The sequence below is a fragment of the Macrobrachium nipponense genome, chromosome 49, assembly GCF_015104395.2.
Source record: "Macrobrachium nipponense isolate FS-2020 chromosome 49, ASM1510439v2, whole genome shotgun sequence".
NCBI classification, from domain to species: domain Eukaryota; kingdom Metazoa; phylum Arthropoda; class Malacostraca; order Decapoda; family Palaemonidae; genus Macrobrachium; species Macrobrachium nipponense.
The window spans coordinates 2,502,133-2,520,582 of record NC_087224.1 but is presented as its reverse complement, the minus strand read 5'-3'; the positions used below and the strand labels follow the sequence as shown (position 1 = coordinate 2,520,582).

Genomic DNA, 18,450 nt, shown 5'->3' with positions numbered 1-18,450 from the left:
ATTTTGATATTTCAGGTAGCTTTTGTTTCAGAGAGATCTTGTACTTGATTATGGTGTAAAAAGTCTTGTTAAGTATTACACTTTGTAATACTTGTGCCTTCAGAATGCTTGCCAGTTGATGAAAGCTTTGATTTCGAAGTTTTGTTTGACTGATATTTATACTTTTCAGGGATGTTAGGTTGAGATACTGTGGCGTTTCAGAACTTTGGTATTCTATGGTGGTATTCTCTGGTATTTTGCATTCAGGACATTTGTTCTTGAAACATTTGACAAAAAATCTGGTTTGTGATATTTATGCGCGAAGTAGAATTTCTGTTAGTTGGTTATACTTTTGCTTTCAAAGATTTATTATTAGGTTCATATTGCCTGTAGGAAATCTGCTTGTGTTACTTTTAGTATGTCAGTCTGTCATACTTTTGCCCACAGAGTCTCTAAGATTATACTTTTGTCCACAGTGTCTGTCAGATTGTCTTAATTTTGTCCACAGTCTGTAAGGTGATACCTTTTCCCAAAGTGTCTGTTAGTGTGTCATACTTTTGCTCACACTCTCTCTTAAGATTATACATTTGCCCACAGTGTCTGTTAAGACTCGTTATTCTTTTACCAACGTAATGTATGTTTGTTTGGTGCAATTTAAACGCAAAATATGTAAATTTTATCTTCAGGATGTCTGTCTGTTAACCTTCGCACTGTCAAGATGAATTTAATTTTGGATTTTGAAAGTGACGTGACGGCTTTAAAAATGTTGACATTAAATACGATCAAGACCGTGTAAAACTTAGAACCAATGTCAAGTGCAGAGAAGAATTCAAGCAGTGGAAAGACATTTTTTGTGTAAAAAAATAATCAGTGCTTAATTCTTATAAATTGTACCCAGTTGGAGGCGAAAAAAAGCTATTTCCCCAAAGTTTGCTGTGCCATCACGGTGTAAAACACAAAGGATTAAAGAAATTTGCAACAGGGATAAATATTTATATTTTGTATTAAATATATAGTAGTATTTATAACTACAGCATATAGGACAGGGGGTAATCCTAAGTCTTAAGTAGGCTATACTACCCAGGTACTTGGACTCCAATGGAAACCCATGGGCTTCCATATCCTAAAACAGTCATGGTGCGTGGGCAAAAATTGGTGTGGTTGATTTTATTCAAGAAGAAACTGTCATTTGCTAATATTGATGAGCCTCCCTTTATTTTCACTACAGTTCAATACTAGGTAGCCTAGTACTAGGTATGTAGATAAATCATGTTAGGGTTTGAGCACATACGTAGCCTATGTGATATCTCAACACTGGGTAAATGTCCAGAAGTAAGGCCTCACCCGTTTTTCAAGTATTAACGCCGAAAAACGGCAAAAAACGACCAGATTGGTGTTGCGCATTGCATAGAAACATGAGGAAATTAATAAAAAAGAAACTATGACTTACTCTTACACACGAAATATAAGCATAAACCTACTACTACAATTATGTGGGACCCCAGTGGGAAGAGGGTTTTTTGGGTGGGGGGAGGAGGAAAAAAGTGATATGCGGGGCACTACCGAACCTAAGTAGTAACACAACCACCTAACCTAACCTAACCTAACCTAGGGCCCTGTACCCCTACCTAGGCCTAGCGGGGGTGGCTGCGACCCCTCCCTTAAGGCCACAGGGATTTTCGGGACTGTACCGAACCGAGCACAACCACCTAACCTAATGTAGGGCCCCGTAGGTGTAGTAGGCCTAAAGAGGCAGGTAATGACGATTGTGAAGTAATCACCAATTAATGGTTCATTTCAGTTTCAGGTCATAGTTTAAGGAGCTGTAGGCACCGTCCACAGAAAAATAATTCTTGGCAGCTTATGCACATAAAGAGTATTACTTATGGAAATATAAAAACTAAAAATGACAGTCGTTTAATAAATGGAATGTTTTCATTTGTTTACGTACAGCAATTCTTTGCAGGGGGAAAAAAAATTAAATTTTTAGATATGCTGGCAATACTGACAAAAAGGGTATATTAGTGAATTATTTAAAATATATTTTTGATGATGTTATAAAAAAAAGACAAGTTATTAAAAAAACTGAAAATTGTAATGCAAAAAGAATGATAAAAATATGTATATTAATTATCGAACAATTAGAAAGTATATTTTCAATAACTTCCATATAAGAAAACTGCTCAAAAATATGGATGACCCCCCTTAACACTCATTGAAGCATTAGGAATTAAAATTTGTTTTTCCACTATTAATTATGAAATTAGTTACATTACATAATAGGTATATGTGCAGTAACTGAACGAACCTACCAGTAATTTACAATTTCATTTATACCCCTGTTTATAGATGCATGGTCAAAATGGATGTCTCCTAAACACATTAAAAGTTTTCCATTTTCAGTTGAGGTCCGTGGGCAACACAACCACTCGACTGAAGTAGCGGAAGGTCTTAACGAGCTGAGAGTATCAGCAAGTACGAAGGTGGTGTTTGAGCAGTACTTCGAGCAAGCTATTGTAAAACATTATTATTTAAATTCTTGAAAGACCAAACAGAAAATATTGATATAATGTTTAATAAAGCACGGATGAACTCTGAAAAAGCTAAATAATGTCTTTTAGGACATTATCTAGTTATTCAAGTTGAATAATTTTTGGTTTTACAGGTATTATATATTGATTACTTTAAAAGAAAATAAAAATCATACTTTCTTTTTAATGCACATAAAAATGTACATATAATAATTATGTGCATGTATTACAGGCACTACACCAGTGCAGACACTTCGGCATCATATGTAAGGTACTCCAAGATGGACTGTCTGATGATGACATATATATGCAAACTGAGTATACTATAAATAAGGAATAATATTAAGGATGAACCTATACATGAATTACTACACATTAAGTTACGATATTAAGGAATAATATTAAGGATGAACATATACATGAATTACTACATATTAAAGTTACAATATTTTAAGGATGAACTTATACATGAATTACTACATAGTAAGTTGCAATATTTTAAGGATGAACCTATACATGAATTACTACATAGTAAGTTACAATATTTTAAGGAGGAACCTATACATGAATTACTACATATTAAAGTTACAAATTTTTAAGGATGAACCTATACATGAATTACTACATAGTAAGTTACAATATATTTTTACGTATTTAGCTGGCCTTGAGAGAGGCTATATACGTAAACGGAAATAATTGAAGGAAGACAAGTTGAAATTAATTGAACTTACCGTAAAACTGATTATTATTGATAATTTCTTAAGAGGGAAAGGTCGCCAGAAAACTCAGCTCGTTACTTTACAGCTATTTATCTACAAAAAGGCCCGTGCTGGCCTGGAGAAAAGGTAAATGATGGCTCCACTGGAGTACTTCAAGCTGGTTTTCATAAACTTTTGTAATGCACACTTGCGGGCAGAGAGACGGCACGTGACTCATGGAATCTGGAAAAGAATCCCAGATTAAACGAGATAAAAGACAAAATGACTTCTTGCTTTGATTAAGGCTGATTAATTCTCTAACATTGGGAAAGTAAACTCGAATGTTTCAGTGAGGTATGCACGAAAGCTTGGTCTTTAACCTGTTAAGCGTCCGCCCCGGATGAGCTCGCTGCTAACATACCGTCACGCTTTTTTTGTAATCAGCGATCATAGCACTGATGATAGTTTTTCAAAGTTAATATTGATTTTTATGCTTATTATTCATACTGTAATTAAGTGTAGGAAATTCTCTCTCTCTCTCTCTCTCTCTCTCTCTCAGTCCAGTCACTCGGCAAAGAAAAGTCATCTTCACTCCCGCTATTGGAAGAAAAGTTTGTATCATCACTGGAGGATTCAGAACTAGAGCTCTCATCATCAAATAGGTTATCAATATCAGACTCCTCATCTAGTATTTGATTGATCTCACCTGAAGAAATACGCCTCCTCTTTGGGACATTCATTGTGAAAGACGCGAAATCCAATTTGTCTCGATAAACGCGAGCGTATTGAAAGAAAACCAACAGGGACAGGCTGTTTTCTAGCATAAGCGACCACCAGGAAAGAGTTGCCAGGCTGGAAATAAGTTTCCCGTGTGCTGGAAATAAGTTTCCCGTGTGCTGAGAGTGTTACCAAATGATGTTCCTACACTTTCTATAGTTGAAGGCGCTACCGAGTAGATCGCGGTAAACGTATTATTACGTGGGTGACGCTTAACAGGTTAACAAGTCACAAAGGGAAGCACGTGGCCCAATGAGGACAAAGGGCTTTTGATGTAGAAGGGGTAAAATGAGAATTGAAAATGAATTTAGCAAGAGTCGTATGGTAGTAAAAGGTGCTGGGTTGAAGTTTACACTCTTAGACGTACCTGGATGCAATATTCAGTGTATCGTTGTAGAAGAATGCGGCCTGACCTCTGTTTAGGTCTGGGGTTCGTGTCCACCAGTACGCCGTGGGTAGGCCTAAGTTTGGGAGGCTGGCCGGCTGGACATCTGTCCTGGACCACTGACTGCAGTTGACTGAGAGCAATACTGGTTGTTTCTGAATCACGGGGCTTCCAAAGACCGCCTCGAGCATCGCCTGAAAAGTGGTAAACACAACGCCAGCAAATTGGGAAGGAAAATAGGTCTTATTGTAGAAGTCCCTAAAATCCATCTCGAAGCCTAGCTACTCTTGTGACTTGCCTCTCTTACCCTAAGCTTCCGTCAGACCGGAAATATCTCCCTACGACATGCCCACTCTCCCAACAACAGTCGCTCTAGGAGAAGGCATGGCTGCTGCTTTTATAATTAATATCACTAAAACTCTGCTGGGAAGGCGAGGCGTTCTATAGACGTAGCAGCTCCCCCTGTTAAGAAGGCATTCACTCCCTTTCGGGCGTGAAGGTCTTGGCTTAAATAAGTTGATCGCCTCGACTACCCAGTTCTCCTACTCTAACTTAAAGTTTTTTGAGCAGCGATACGGCTGACTACAATGGCCTACCTAACTTATAGGCAAAGATGCTAAATGTACTAACTTCATGTAGTGATGTAATCTAGCCTAAGTAATAACTACGGGTTGTCTGTGACGACAGTCTACTCTACCCCTAGATAAGGTTACTTGAAAATTCTACTTTCTACTAACCTAATGCCCTGGTACTAAATCATTAGCCTAACCTACTCATTATAGTTAAATGAAGACGCAATCATTCCAGAGTGTGGTACGCACAGCAGTAGTTCAGCGGAATTGTTAAAATACATGAGGTGAGGTAATGAAGCGTGAGGATGATGAGTGGTTAGTGCATTACCAGGATGGAAATGTAATGAGGTAATTATATTTAAGAAAGGGTTAGTATCACCATGGCTAGGGGTTAGAGGGTTAGTTCTACTGGCAGAGATCAGGCTGGCTACCTTCTCTGGGTAGGTGCCAGGATCACTCTGCAATTGAATGCGACACTGTACCTCGGGCACAGGTGTCAAGGAGAGCATGTGGCTCTTTGGTTAGTGTGTTAATGATTTGCTACGTCCCTTCTTCTTCTTTTTATTCCTCCAGGACCTGGCTATACCAGTCCTAGGGGTAGACGGAGGCACCGACTCTGGGGAAAGGCCAGAAACGCCGGCAGGAGCAGAGGCAGTGGTAGCCTGAGGGATTGCAGGAGAACACCCTACTTCGGTATCTGCAGCAACCGTCGTAGAGGTGGAACCTACTGCAGGGGAGGCCCTCACTCCGGCTGCTGCGGCAGCCGTCGTAAGGGGAAACCTCCAGGCTGACTCCTGGTCGGGCAGTTCCTGGTTTTCCTGAGGAGGTATGAAGGTTAGGTCTGCCGGAGGTTCATCCTCGGGCGTCAGTGGTGAGGGTGAAGAAGACTCATGGACTTTGGATTGGCCATGGGCTGCGGTAAGCTCCATGCCTGTTGGAGGATCTCCTGTAGGAGGATCCTTGGTTAGGTTAGGCGCCGGCACTAGCTCGGGGCCAGGCGCAGGAGTCAAGTTCGGTGGTGGCTCTACGTCCAGGCTGGACGGAGCTTGGCACTGCTCAGTGCTGCCAAGTGGCACTGGCAGAGTGTTGAGGTCGACTGGACCTGTGGCGGGTACCGGAAATGGGAGACAGAGGCTCCTGTCTCTTGTTGAAGGCTAAGCCTTGTGGAAAATGGACAGTGTCCGCTGCTGGTAGTCAGCTAGGGCACCTAGGCCAATTCGTGGAGTGCCCTATTATGTTGCAGGTTTTGCAACGGAACTGTGAATGGTCAATCTCCCTCCTTGGTAACGGGGGAGACTGTTGGTGGACGTACTTCCTGGAGGAAGTAGAATTTCGATGACTCCTTGCTTGGGAGTGATTGGTCGTGGGGTTAGGACCCCTAGGCTTCTTGAAATGCGAGGGAGACTTCATGTCTTGCCCTAGGAGGAGGTCGTAACCTCCTGGAATGTAGCTTGCAACTGCAAGAGTACATACTTTGGAGAAATTAGGTCTGGTGACCCTCAATTGTACGGTCGGAAGGATCAGCTTGATATGGTTGATACCTTCTATGGTTATTAAGTGACGTCTATCGACGTTAGCCCCTTGGGGGATTCGATCTTCCTGTATCAGGGAGATTTGAGAGCCAGAGTCGTCGTAGGCTCTGACGTGGCTTGGCTGATAATGGCTTTGGAGGGGTGCGACGGTTATAGGGCCCTTAGCTGGGGGTCCTAGTGAAGAAGGATTAGTAACGGCCATTGCGATGGCAGGAATATTGTGGTTCGCGCACCCTTCGTAGTTGGCAGACATGTGACCCTTGCGGCCACAGTCTCGGCAGAACTTGTTCCAGAACCTCTTCCGTGGCACTGGACGGTAAGGCCGAGATGGCCCCACAGGTTGCGAATCTGTGGTGTCACCAAGGCTGGCACAGGTGAAAAGTCCTCTCTGGCAGTGATTTGACGTGGGGAGGTTAAGGATTCCTCCGTGGAATCACCCTCGGAAACAAGTCCGGGGTTAACTGGTGGGCTTACCTCTTCCAAAGAGGAGGAGGTAGGCGGTAAAATGGTAAGAGGCTGAGATCGTGCGGAAGAAACGTCAGGCTCTGACACTGGGTCAGGGCCAGGCTCGCAAATAGAAAGGATGTCGGGGACATCGGAGGCACTAGCCTCTGAAACTAAAATTGATGATTGATTATGAGGCATGCTGCAGGGATCCGGTGCATCTGGTAGTGGGAGCTGTGTCCAGGGGAGATACGGCTTAAGTAAATCTCGGCCCAATATCACCTGATAAACATCATGAAATTGGTCAACTACGCCCAGGCGGCACAATGTGGTTTCCTTGGTCACCTAGTCCAGAAAGGGCATTTTTACATTCAGAAGGACTGAAGGAACAGAATAGAGGTTACCGTCAATCCATTCAAACTGAATTTCTTTGTTCGTCTGGATTTTGGCACCCCTAGGCAATGCCTTTCTGGAAATAAGGGAGACCTGGGCTTCGGTGTCGGCCATGACTTGTACCCACTGATAGGCCGTAGGAGACTGTTCATCAGGCAGGGCTACATGGTAGCCTTGGAGAAGTTCACCCTGGAAGCTCTCCTCCCAAGGTAGAGACCGACTTGGGCACTGGTCGGAATCCACAGCATGCCCACGCACATAACAAGTGGTGCAGATCCTCCGCAACCACCTCTTACCGGGAGTCCAGCTCATGGTCTGGGGCTTAGAAACTAGCAGAGAGATTGCGTCATCTAGGAGAGCTAGCTCATGCTTTCTCTCTTCTTCTTTTTCCTTTCTCTCTGCTTCTCTGGCTTTCTCCTCTGCTTCTCTTTCTTCCTTTTCTTGCAGGCGCGCGGCAGCCTGCTGCGTCTTTATCCACTGGTCAAGTGCTGGTCCAGTGTAACCAGCCTCCTTGCCCAGAGTTATGAGGGCTCCGAGCTTCTCTAGCTCTCTGGCAAAGAAGTCGCGGGAAGCAGGGGAAGACATTTCCCTTAGGCTGCAGTAGAGGCTCGGAGGAAAATGAAAATAATGGCCAGGAAAGGGTACTGAATGGAAGGGGAGTGCCTACTGTGGAAAGTAGCACTCACTTGGAAATGTGTTCTGCGACGTGGTAATGAAAAGTCTGAAAAGACTGGGTGCTCGGTGGCACTTTGTGAATGGCACCTTCTGCTGAGGTGAAAAATCGAATGAAGAGTGCGGCGTACGTCACACTTACGGGCGTTCCCAACTTGGGAGACGTTGGAATGGGCTACCTGTAGGTCCAATACAGGTGCACGGCACTTATGAGGAGGCGTTCCTTGGCAGCACTAGTAGTGCTGTATTGCGGCACTTCGGGAGGCGTTCCCTTGATTGGTCCGAAGGATCACTGATCCTCGTACACGGACATTAATGAATTGGGCGTTCCGTAAGGACGGACACGCAGGTTTGTCAGCACTTAGGGCTGGTATTGCGGCGCTTCGGGAGGCGTTCCCTTTGAGCACTGGTATCATGCTGGTGTGTCCCGGACACTACATGCAGTATACTTAAATATACTGAAGTGAAATGGCACTGCTCATGGCAGAGTGTAGTGGTGGAGGAGAGAAAGTAAAAGGTGGGAGTACTTCAGCAGCCAGTCGATGGACAGTGTCAAGAATTAGTGGCACTGTAAAATGGTAAGACCTGACGTGCACTGGTGGTGGCCAGTCCTAAACTGGTAACGACTTCCCTGTCTGGAAGTAATGAATTTGCGTGGCACACTGTGCGAATTGTGCTTGCGGTATACGCAAGTCTTTCGTGATAAAGAAAATGAAAAGACCACTCGGGCAACGACAGGTAATGGAAATTTTAGAAATGCTCAGTCCCTCGCTGAAGTACTCGGTAAATGAAATAAATAAATGCTTGCAAACTGCAATGGACACATGCGCGTACGTATCACGCTGTGTAAATGAAAGACACAAGAGACTAAAATAATGTTAATTCTGCATGCTCTAATTAATGGTAAGATGTAGTACTCTTGGCTTCGTGAATAATGGGTTCTGGTTCTCTCTCTCTCTCTCTCGGAGAGGGTGAAAAATGATATATGAATGAACTCCCTTATATTTGAATTGAACTACTAATGTTAGTTTAATATGACGCAACTTGCGTTAAATGATTTACTTACGTTAACGTGAAATGAAAGAATTGCTTTGGATAACGTTTTATGAAAATGATAAAGCGGTCGCGTTGAACGATTTTTACGCTAATAGCAGCGGCTTGCGCTTATGAAATGATTTGCGTTTCAATATGAATTTTACAAAGACGCGTTTTACGTTAACAATTCTTGTAATTTATTCTACTTGAAGATTTACGTTAACTTTATGTAAGATTACTAGGTCCCTGTGAACAGTGAAATGACGGTAAGGATTTTAAAATGAAAATGTTAGCAAACACTTGTGAATGAGGTTACGTTAAGTACGAAGTGAAATGAAACTTCGCTCAGCGAGCGAGTGAGTGAGCGATGCGAGGTGAAACACGTGAGCGAGCTGGCCAGCGCGGGCTAGCAGTGATGGCGAATCAGCTGATTCTCTGTAAATGCGAAGGCAATTTACAACACAAAATTCTACTTTCTTATTCAAGGCGAATTACGTTAATTTCTCTGGCAGAACGATAGATACTAGTACCGAGATTGATATTATTTACGTTAAAACTTCGAGACTTACGTTACTTTGCTTAAATTGTTTAGATAATTCTTAAATGGGTAACAAACATGGCTGCCGCTGTGAGTGAGACGAAAGCTGGCTGGCAGGCATGAGAGCGCGTGCACGAAGCTGAATTAAGCTGAGAGGTAAGCGGTTACCAACACTTGGAATGAAAACTAAGTTAGAAATGAATACCCTAACATATCACAGACAAAAGAATTGTACACTTCTTTTGCCGTAACTATTAGTAAAACATTCCTAACTAGCTAGGCTTTCTAATACAGCAATAAACCCTGGCAAAGCACTTCCTAGTTTGATCTGGTCCTTTCTGGCATCTATCTGCACACGTGTTAGTGTGTCCTCCTACGACAACAATGCGATTTACAAAATAACAGAACTCGCTCGGCGCTCTGGCCGTTACAATATAATAATATTTCTACCTTCACATTTGTTTAAAACACTTCTACAATAAAAATACTTACGTTACCATTAAGCTAACATTGGTTATAGAATAATCATATTAATGATGGAATACCTTACCGTGAGTCAGTGTCTTTTCTCCGTGCAAGTGTGCTTAGTTTGCGCTTTGAAAAAACATTACAGTTTACGTTTTACAACGGATAACGCGATTTACAAGCTTTTTTTAAGCAAGCTAGGTTCAATCCTGGCAAGGTTGCCAATTTTACGTATTTAGCTGGCCTTGAGAGAGGCTATATACGTAAACAGAAATAATTGAAGGAAGACAAGTTGAAATTAATTGAACTTACCGTAAAACTGATTATTATTGATAATTTCTTAGAGGGAAAGGTCGCCAGAAAACTCAGCTCGTTACTTTACAGCTATTTATTTACAAAAAGGCCCGTGCTGGCCTGGAGAAAAGGTAAATGATGGCTCCACTGGAGTACTTCAAGCTGGTTTTCATAAACTTTTGTAATGCACACTTGCGGGCAGAGAGACGGCACGTGACTCATGGAATCTGGAAAAGAATCCCAGATTAAACGAGATAAAAGACAAAATGACTTCTTGCTTTGATTAAGGCTGATTAATTCTCTAACATTGGGAAAGTAAACTCGAATGTTTCACTGAGGTATGCACGAAAGCTTGGTCTTTAACAAGTCACAAAGGGAAGCACGTGGCCCGATGAGGACAAAGGGCTTTTGATGTAGAAGGGGTAAAATGAGTATTGAAAATGAATTTAGCAAGAGTCGTATGGTAGTAAAAGGTGCTGGGTTGAAGTTTACACTCTTAGACGTACTGGATGCAATATTCAGTGTATCGTTGTAGAAGAATGCGGCCTGACCTCTGTTCAGGTCTGGGGTTCGTGTCCACCAGTACGCCGTGTATGCCTAAAGTTTTGGGAGGCTGTCCGCTGGACATCTGTCCTGGACCACTGACTGCAGTTGACTGAGAGCGATACTGGTTGTTTCTGAATCACGGGGCTTCCAAAGACCGCCTCGAGCATCGCCTGAAAAGTGGTAAACAACGCCAGCAAATTGGGAAGGAAAATAGGTCTTATTGTAGAAGTCCCTAAAATCCATCTCGAAGCCTAGCTACTCTTGTGACTTGCCTCTCTTACCTAGCTTCCGTCAGGACCGGAAATATCTCCCTACGACATGCCCACTCTCCCAACAACAGTCGCTCTAGAGAAGGCATGGCTGCTTCTTTTATAATTAATATCACTAAAACTCTGCTGGGAAGGCGAGGCGTTCTATAGACGTAGCAATATACAGTTAACACTGGATAAAAGCTGGGTATGATACCATACGATACTATTTATAAGCATGTCAGCAGAAGAAGTAAAGAGCATATTCTAATTGGTCCTTGCATGCATGCATACTGTCACGGGCGGTATTTCCCCGCCACGACATTAAGGAATACGAGAATGATAATACTATTGTACATATACACTTTTGTCAGTCTTCTTGCCTGGAGACAGGGGTCGGAGAATGGTACTGTGTCATTGTTGACACAGTGGGTATGAAGACTGACGTTTATGCTGCCTGAGAATTAGGGTAGGCCTGTCCTACCTGCTATTACATGATATTCCTTGTGTGTATGGGTCTTACTACTAATGAGGCCAGGTGATGTCTTCCCACTCGGAGGTAGTTGAAGTGTTGATTTCCATTTTAGGGGTATTGAAGAAAATTCCTGGTACTCAGTGTGTTTCTTTATTACTCAGTACATCATGCTAAATTTCTCCCAGGCCTAGTCTCCTGGACTTGATTAATTCACCTAGTCTTCAGAACTCCTGAACTAGATCTTTGGACTAGATCCCCTGGACTAGATCCCTGGAAATATTCATTTTATTTAATTTTTGATATCCAGAAATCAACACAAGTGAGTAGTTTAAAACTACAACAAAAAAAATTACTGTTTATATTGAGACTTCAAAAAAAGAAAAATATATAAATTACAGATCACGGGAATTGCTTTTCCTTCATAACAGGATAAGTATCAAACATGGAATCAATTAATAAGTGTAAACCATTTGATACTCTACGCCACACAGTACTAAATACTTGTACACAATATATGTCAATGGATAAGGTTACCTGAAAGATTTCTGAGAAAAACTTAAAACTAAAATGAGGTAAAATTAGGCTAAGGTGCCTTTTAACAGGATAGTCTAGCCTAGGCTGCTTCAGAAATCGTTAAGGATAGCCTATGCAAAGTTTACTTGGCTGATTTTTGACTAGGTTACAATATCCCACAAAGTTAGGTTAGTTACATGAGGGTACAGGCTAAGTCCCATGTAATTAAGTTTTCCATGAATTTATATACATATAGGTAGCCTACTGTTGCCTCTTGTCTTGAAAGGGTCAGTGGCCTCCTGCCAGCTCAGCCTCCTACACTTGGTGCACCATCTAACAGTGCTGCTTCTCCAGTACATGCTCGACCTGCCTCTCGCAGCGTTAAGGGTAAACTTCGCTAGACTCATGCAACTACATGTCCTTTCAGGGAATGCCCTTGGAATTAGACAATACTCCAGACTCACTGCACTCAGGACATATGTTTATCGCCATCACCCACAAGTAATATTTATTCAAGAAGCCTTCCCTGGCGGTGCTCAGCCAGGTGATGAAGCTCCAACACTCTCCGGTTATGTTTCATATGTACATCATGTCAGGAATGGTCTTATTACTTACATCCACTCTTCTCTCCCTCATCAACTCCTTCGCTCATCAGCAGATATTAACATGACCTTCCAACTTTTTCAGGTTAAGATAGGTGATGGTCATATTCGTTTATGCAATGTTTACTCTGCCCCTGGCCTAATTAACCTCTCGGCACTTCCTACACCTACAAACCTTGGCATGATCTACATGGGTGATTTCAATGCCAGACACCCAGATCTTGGTGATGTCTCTCCGATTCCCAACCGCAGTGGAGTTCCTCTGCTCAACTACATCTATCGTTACCATTTAACCGTTGGGATATAGGTGGTGCCACACACATCCGGGGGGGCACTCTTGATCATATCCTTACATCTGGGCTCGTGGCATCACATGTCCCTCCTGTCATTCTGTTCCCTCGCTCTTTTCTGACCATGTTGACCTTATGCCTACACCACAATACAGGACTCATCCAAGTGACCCCTATCATCGTACCCGGATCACCATTCCACCCAAGTACTGCCCAACATATGTTTCATACATCTCCTCTGTCCTACCTACCTTTGATAAACACTCTCCAGCACCTGTATAATTCTTTGGTAAAAGCTACCCATGACTTCTATCAACTATATTGTCCAGACCCTCACATTAAAAGTCATATTGTTGCCATGCCTGGACCTTGGATCAACACATTATGCAAGCAGAAAGAGTTGCAGCTGATGCTGGCCTTGCCTTTCAGACACAACCGACACCTAATCATCTACTTCAGTATCAGCAGGCGAGGGATGATTTAGTTGCTCTCCAGAAGTGTGTCTTACACTGAGTCATGGTATAAATACACTGACCTAATTAACCACCACCGACTAGCGTTGGGACCATGTGGCATCTCATCAAAAGGACTGTCAAGAAAAAACTACATGTGCACTTCATCACAGTCCACAAGCATATGCCCAGGATCCCATCACTACTTGGTCAACCCAGTCACGGTCCAGTAATCTCCTGTACAAATCCAAGAAGCACTTTCTTCCCAGAGCAATTTACGCAACCTTCGTCTGATGGCTGCATTGTTGGAATCAGACAAGGAGGACAAAGAGCTGATCACCGAGGATGAGCTGCGACGTGCTGTTATGGGGAAAAAAAATTCTGCTCCTGGGGGATGATGGCCTTACTTATCAAGTGCTTCGTCTCCTCCAGAAGGTTCCTGGAAATCCTCTCTACAATTGTATAATCTTTGCTACCAACATGGATATGTACCTGCTGGCTGGACCATTAGCACAATTATTCCTATCCCAAAGCCTGGAACTGATAAATATCGGCCTATCTCCTCACCTCATGTTTTAGTAAAGTGTTTGAGCGTATATTACTAACCAGGCTAATGTACCGGTTGCAAGAAAACTTTCTCCCCATTGTATGGCTTTCTTCCTCAGAGGAGTACTCATCACTGTTAGCTGAACTCTACTCCCGATTGTCCTCCAACAGTGTAGTTGCCTTCCTTGACCTCAAAAGTGATTTTGATATAGCCAACAGGGATATCATTCTTGATCAGCTTGTCGACTTTGGTATTAGAGGAAACCTTCTGAAGTGGATAAACGGTTATCTCAGTAACAGAAAATCACATGTTTTTTTTTTAAAGTGCATGTAGCTCCTATGAAAATTTTGAGCTTGGCACACCTCAGGGCGGTGTATTGAGCCCATTTCTTTTTAATATCTTATGCACCGTGTACTGTCTCTCCTCCCTGCTATCCCTGGAATCACTGTAACCTGCTATGCTGATGATGTCTGCATCCACTCCACTACCCCTCGAGACCTTCGGCAGCGTGTCCTTCAAGACTTCTACAGGTCCTGTACCTCCAGTGGCCTCATACTCTCCCCAGAAAAAGCAGAATCTTCTCTGCCCGGAATCTCCGAGACCTGCCAGAGTCATTATGGGTTGGGGAATATTTATACCTCACTGCACACCAGTATACATATCTAGGTGCACCAGTCATGATCACCCCTGCTATACCTGCACGACAACGAATCCACCCCATGGTGAAAAACCTTCTTGATCGACTGGAGCCTCGCTTTACTCCCATCAAGTGGCTTGCCACCAGGGCAACAGGTATATCTATCCCTGCGGCTAAAACCCTTTATATCCTCTTCCTAAGGTCAGTTGTTGACTATTTATCTCCTGCTCTAATTCAATTACCCAGACAGGCGTTACAACCTCTAGGAACTGTTCCAAAATAGAGTAATGAGGTTTATCCTAGGATGCCCTCCTTCCACTCGGATAGTCAACATGCAGACCGAACTCCATGTTACCTCCATTAATAGAGAGAATTTATGCCAATGTAACTTTGTTTTCTGTTAAATGTCTACATTCTCCACAATTTACTCCAAACTTCTCTGCTGTCCTCAGAGCATCACTTGACGAATTTGCACCAAGACCTCAACTCCGGCCAGGGGGCCATAACCTAGTTAGGGCAGTATGTGAAAATCTTCGACACCTTGATATCGGTGTACCTGAGCAAGCAGTCATCCAAGATTTGCCACCATGGCAGGTTCCTATTCCTGCTGTCACTTTCACACCAACCTCTAAAGATGCCCATACCAGTCTACAGAAGCAGCTGGTTTGGAAACAATATCCAAAGTGTCAAGTTCAGTTCCTGCAGGACACCACATCTACGTTGACGGCTCAGTACAGGCAGATGGAAGTGCAGCATGTGCTATGTTCTCCCCCACTTTAGAATCTCCTGAGGGTGGGTGGCATGGTCGTAGGTTGCCAAACTCATCCAGTTCCACTTATTGCGAACTTCAAGGTATATGGATGCAGTAACCCTACTTGTTAGAAGGAATGTGAATGGATTGGTGATCTGTGACTCCAAATCTGCACTCCAGGCACTGACATCTTCTAGGCCCAGCTGTGGCCGTGTTGTGCGAGACATATTGTGTCAACTCGTTGCTGCTTACAATGCCTCGCTTGTCTTGTCTTTCATGTGGATGCCCTCCCATATTGGCTTGCTGGGAATGACATGTACAGTCTGCTAAAGCTGCCTGCACGCTGGACCTTGATGACAGAAATGTTGAGCCCTCACTCGCTGCCTTAAACATAGAATATATTCAGCCGCTTTTGCCTGTACAGTACAGCGTAGGGATGCAGAGAGGGCACTAGTGTTTCCATACAACATCATGATAACTTTCTGCAGAGCCTTCACAAGTTACCGGCGACGTGGACTCATGGTGCGTAGGCATAAAAAAATGTTGTAAGTGCCAGGATAAGGTTGGGATATCGTCCTGTGTGGCAGGTTGGACAGACACTAGATATACCACACTACACCTCATGTAAACTGTGAACCTTGCTAATCCAATAACCTTGAACACTACTGCCTTCATTGCCCCACTGTCAGGAATCTGTTACTTCAAGGACAAAATTACTTCAAACCTGCCAATATTTACTCAAAGATGACCACCTAGACATAATTTTGACTCGTCTTCCTCACTTTGGTGCTGCTAAAACTGTCTGTTTTGCAGTTTGTTGTGATGATAGAATACGATCTCATATATGTCATTTTGTAACTGATATACGATGATTCAATGCTGTTTTTTTTTTTTTTTTTTCTGTTGATTTCTGATGTAATGTATGTAACTGCTAATATGTAAACTTGTTTTGACGTCTTTGGGCGTAATAAATTTATTAAATAATAAATAGGTAGCCTAACTATACTTATCAAAAATATTCATAATTCCTCATTCAAAAGAATTAGTCTAGGGTAGGCCTTCTTAAATTACTGTATAGCCTAGTCTAAGATCATGTTCGAGCATGTGGAAATTTCCATGAGAGAGGAGGGCCATGTGGTACCCTTTGGCACTGGTATTTGCAAAAACTGTATACAAACAAAACTCTTATAACGGGTTGTTTACACTTTACCGGGCCAGTTGCTCCCTACTTTGTTTGTTGTTGTTTTGGTATCGTGACACCCAAATCCATCCGCCACGGTAAGTAGCCTTACTGTAACCCCTGTGGTTAGCGCGCGCAGCGCAACATTACCTCTTGCCAGAACATGCCGTGCCTGCCAAGAATCTTTAAATATGCGGATAAGGCGCGAAGCGCCGTTCCGCCACAAGGGGCCTTACGACAGCAAACATAAATCGATCGTCGCGGATATGTAGTAGCTCCCTACTTTGTTTGTTGTTGTTTTGGTATCGCCGCCATATTGGTTTTGGTGTTCTTCCGCCGATTTCGGTCGGCGGTCGAGTGGGCCCGCTAATCTGTAAGTGCTCCCTTATAACTATTTTTTTTTAACGTTTTACAACCCCGTCAAACGCTAAGTTACAAATCAAACCAACAGCAAAATTTCATGACAACTAATGAACGTGAAGTATCTTTCACGACAATGAAAATCTTTCTCGTTAAGGCATTGCAACATGTTTGACTGGGCAAGCAACTCTGCACTTGAATTCTCGTCTGCTACTGTTCTTCCACGATAGTGATCTGTTCTAACTAACGAACTAATGGTAATATTACAACTTTAAAAGCTTACCTTGCAAGGGGTAGATAACAATTTGCATTATTAATTTGGTAAAATAGCCAAATTGAAGGCTGGATTGATTGACGTCCTAACACTCGAGAGCATTCGTGATTCTTACATGTGTCTTTTAGTGTTACCAAAATGCAGACGAAAGATTCAGGGCAGCGCTCCCATACTCAAAGAGAGAAAAAACAAAACAAGGGACTGGCTACACTGCCACACTCGTGTCCACAACAAAAACGAAAACATTTCACAGTTCCAATCATTTTTACATCAGCAGTGTAAAGATATTAGAGGAGGATGATGAATCAATTCCTAAATAAATCACTAATAATTAAAGGAATATTTTTCCCATTACAATACTACTATGTACCCAACTTTTTTTTTTATCAAGAACTGGATGAAAAAACTGGTTTCTGTCAAAGATAGACAATATCTAATTAATCAACTAACTTGTCTAGCACAGGCAATATGTTGCATGAGGCATGGGAATCATAAGCTAATAGACTGTATTTAATGCTATACAAACAATAATTATATAATTGTATTACAGGTCTGGCACCAGCTCAGGCACATCGGCATCATGTCCTGAAGATGGACCTGTGTGATGATATATATGGCCAAGCTCATCATGCTATAAATCCATCAAAGAGAGCAATTCAGTATATGTTTGATGTGTGGCGGAAGAGGAAACATGGTGGCCTAAATACGCCAATCATGTTTGATGCCATACAGAAGTACGCAGAGAACAACCCAGAGATCATTCTGAGAATTGAGCATTCTCAAGGCAGCTTCTGCATGATTTTGATAACACCGTTTATGATGAGGGCCCACAGGCAACTTAAAGAAGCTGGGGAGGTGGTATTTGTCGATGCCACAAGCTGTGTTGACCAACTTAACACAGTCATCATCCCATTCCTGTGTTCAGGACCAGCTGGTGCAGTGCCATTAGCTTTAGTTTTCACATCTTCTCAAGATGGAGCAACTGTGACTAAAGGTTAGTATACTGTATACTGGGCTGCTTTTGTTTGTAATTCTTGGATATGTATTATACATGCTTATTTACTGATGAAACAATTGGTTATGAATTGTTATCATGAATTTTTCCTATTTTGTGCTTGACAGGTTTTGGCAATGGTCAAAGAGGCACACTGGGTGGGAGCGCCATCTATGGCAGAGAGGAGCCGCAGGCGTTTTATGACCGACAACTGTGGAACAGAAAGAAAGGCTTTGGCAGCCACATGGGCTAAATCAAAGCTCTTC

General features: G+C 42.7%; 1 protein-coding gene across 1 annotated transcript; it reads left to right on the top strand.

Moving 5' to 3' along the window:
- Positions 1–2,345: 2,345 nt before the first annotated feature.
- LOC135205180 (uncharacterized) lies at positions 2,346–18,189 on the top strand. The gene is made up of 3 exons (XM_064235545.1): positions 2,346–2,495; positions 3,431–3,437; positions 17,753–18,189. The coding sequence occupies exons 1-3, from the start codon at positions 2,346–2,348 to the stop codon at positions 18,187–18,189; spliced, it is 594 nt and encodes a 197-aa protein (XP_064091615.1).
- Positions 18,190–18,450: the final 261 nt, after the last annotated feature.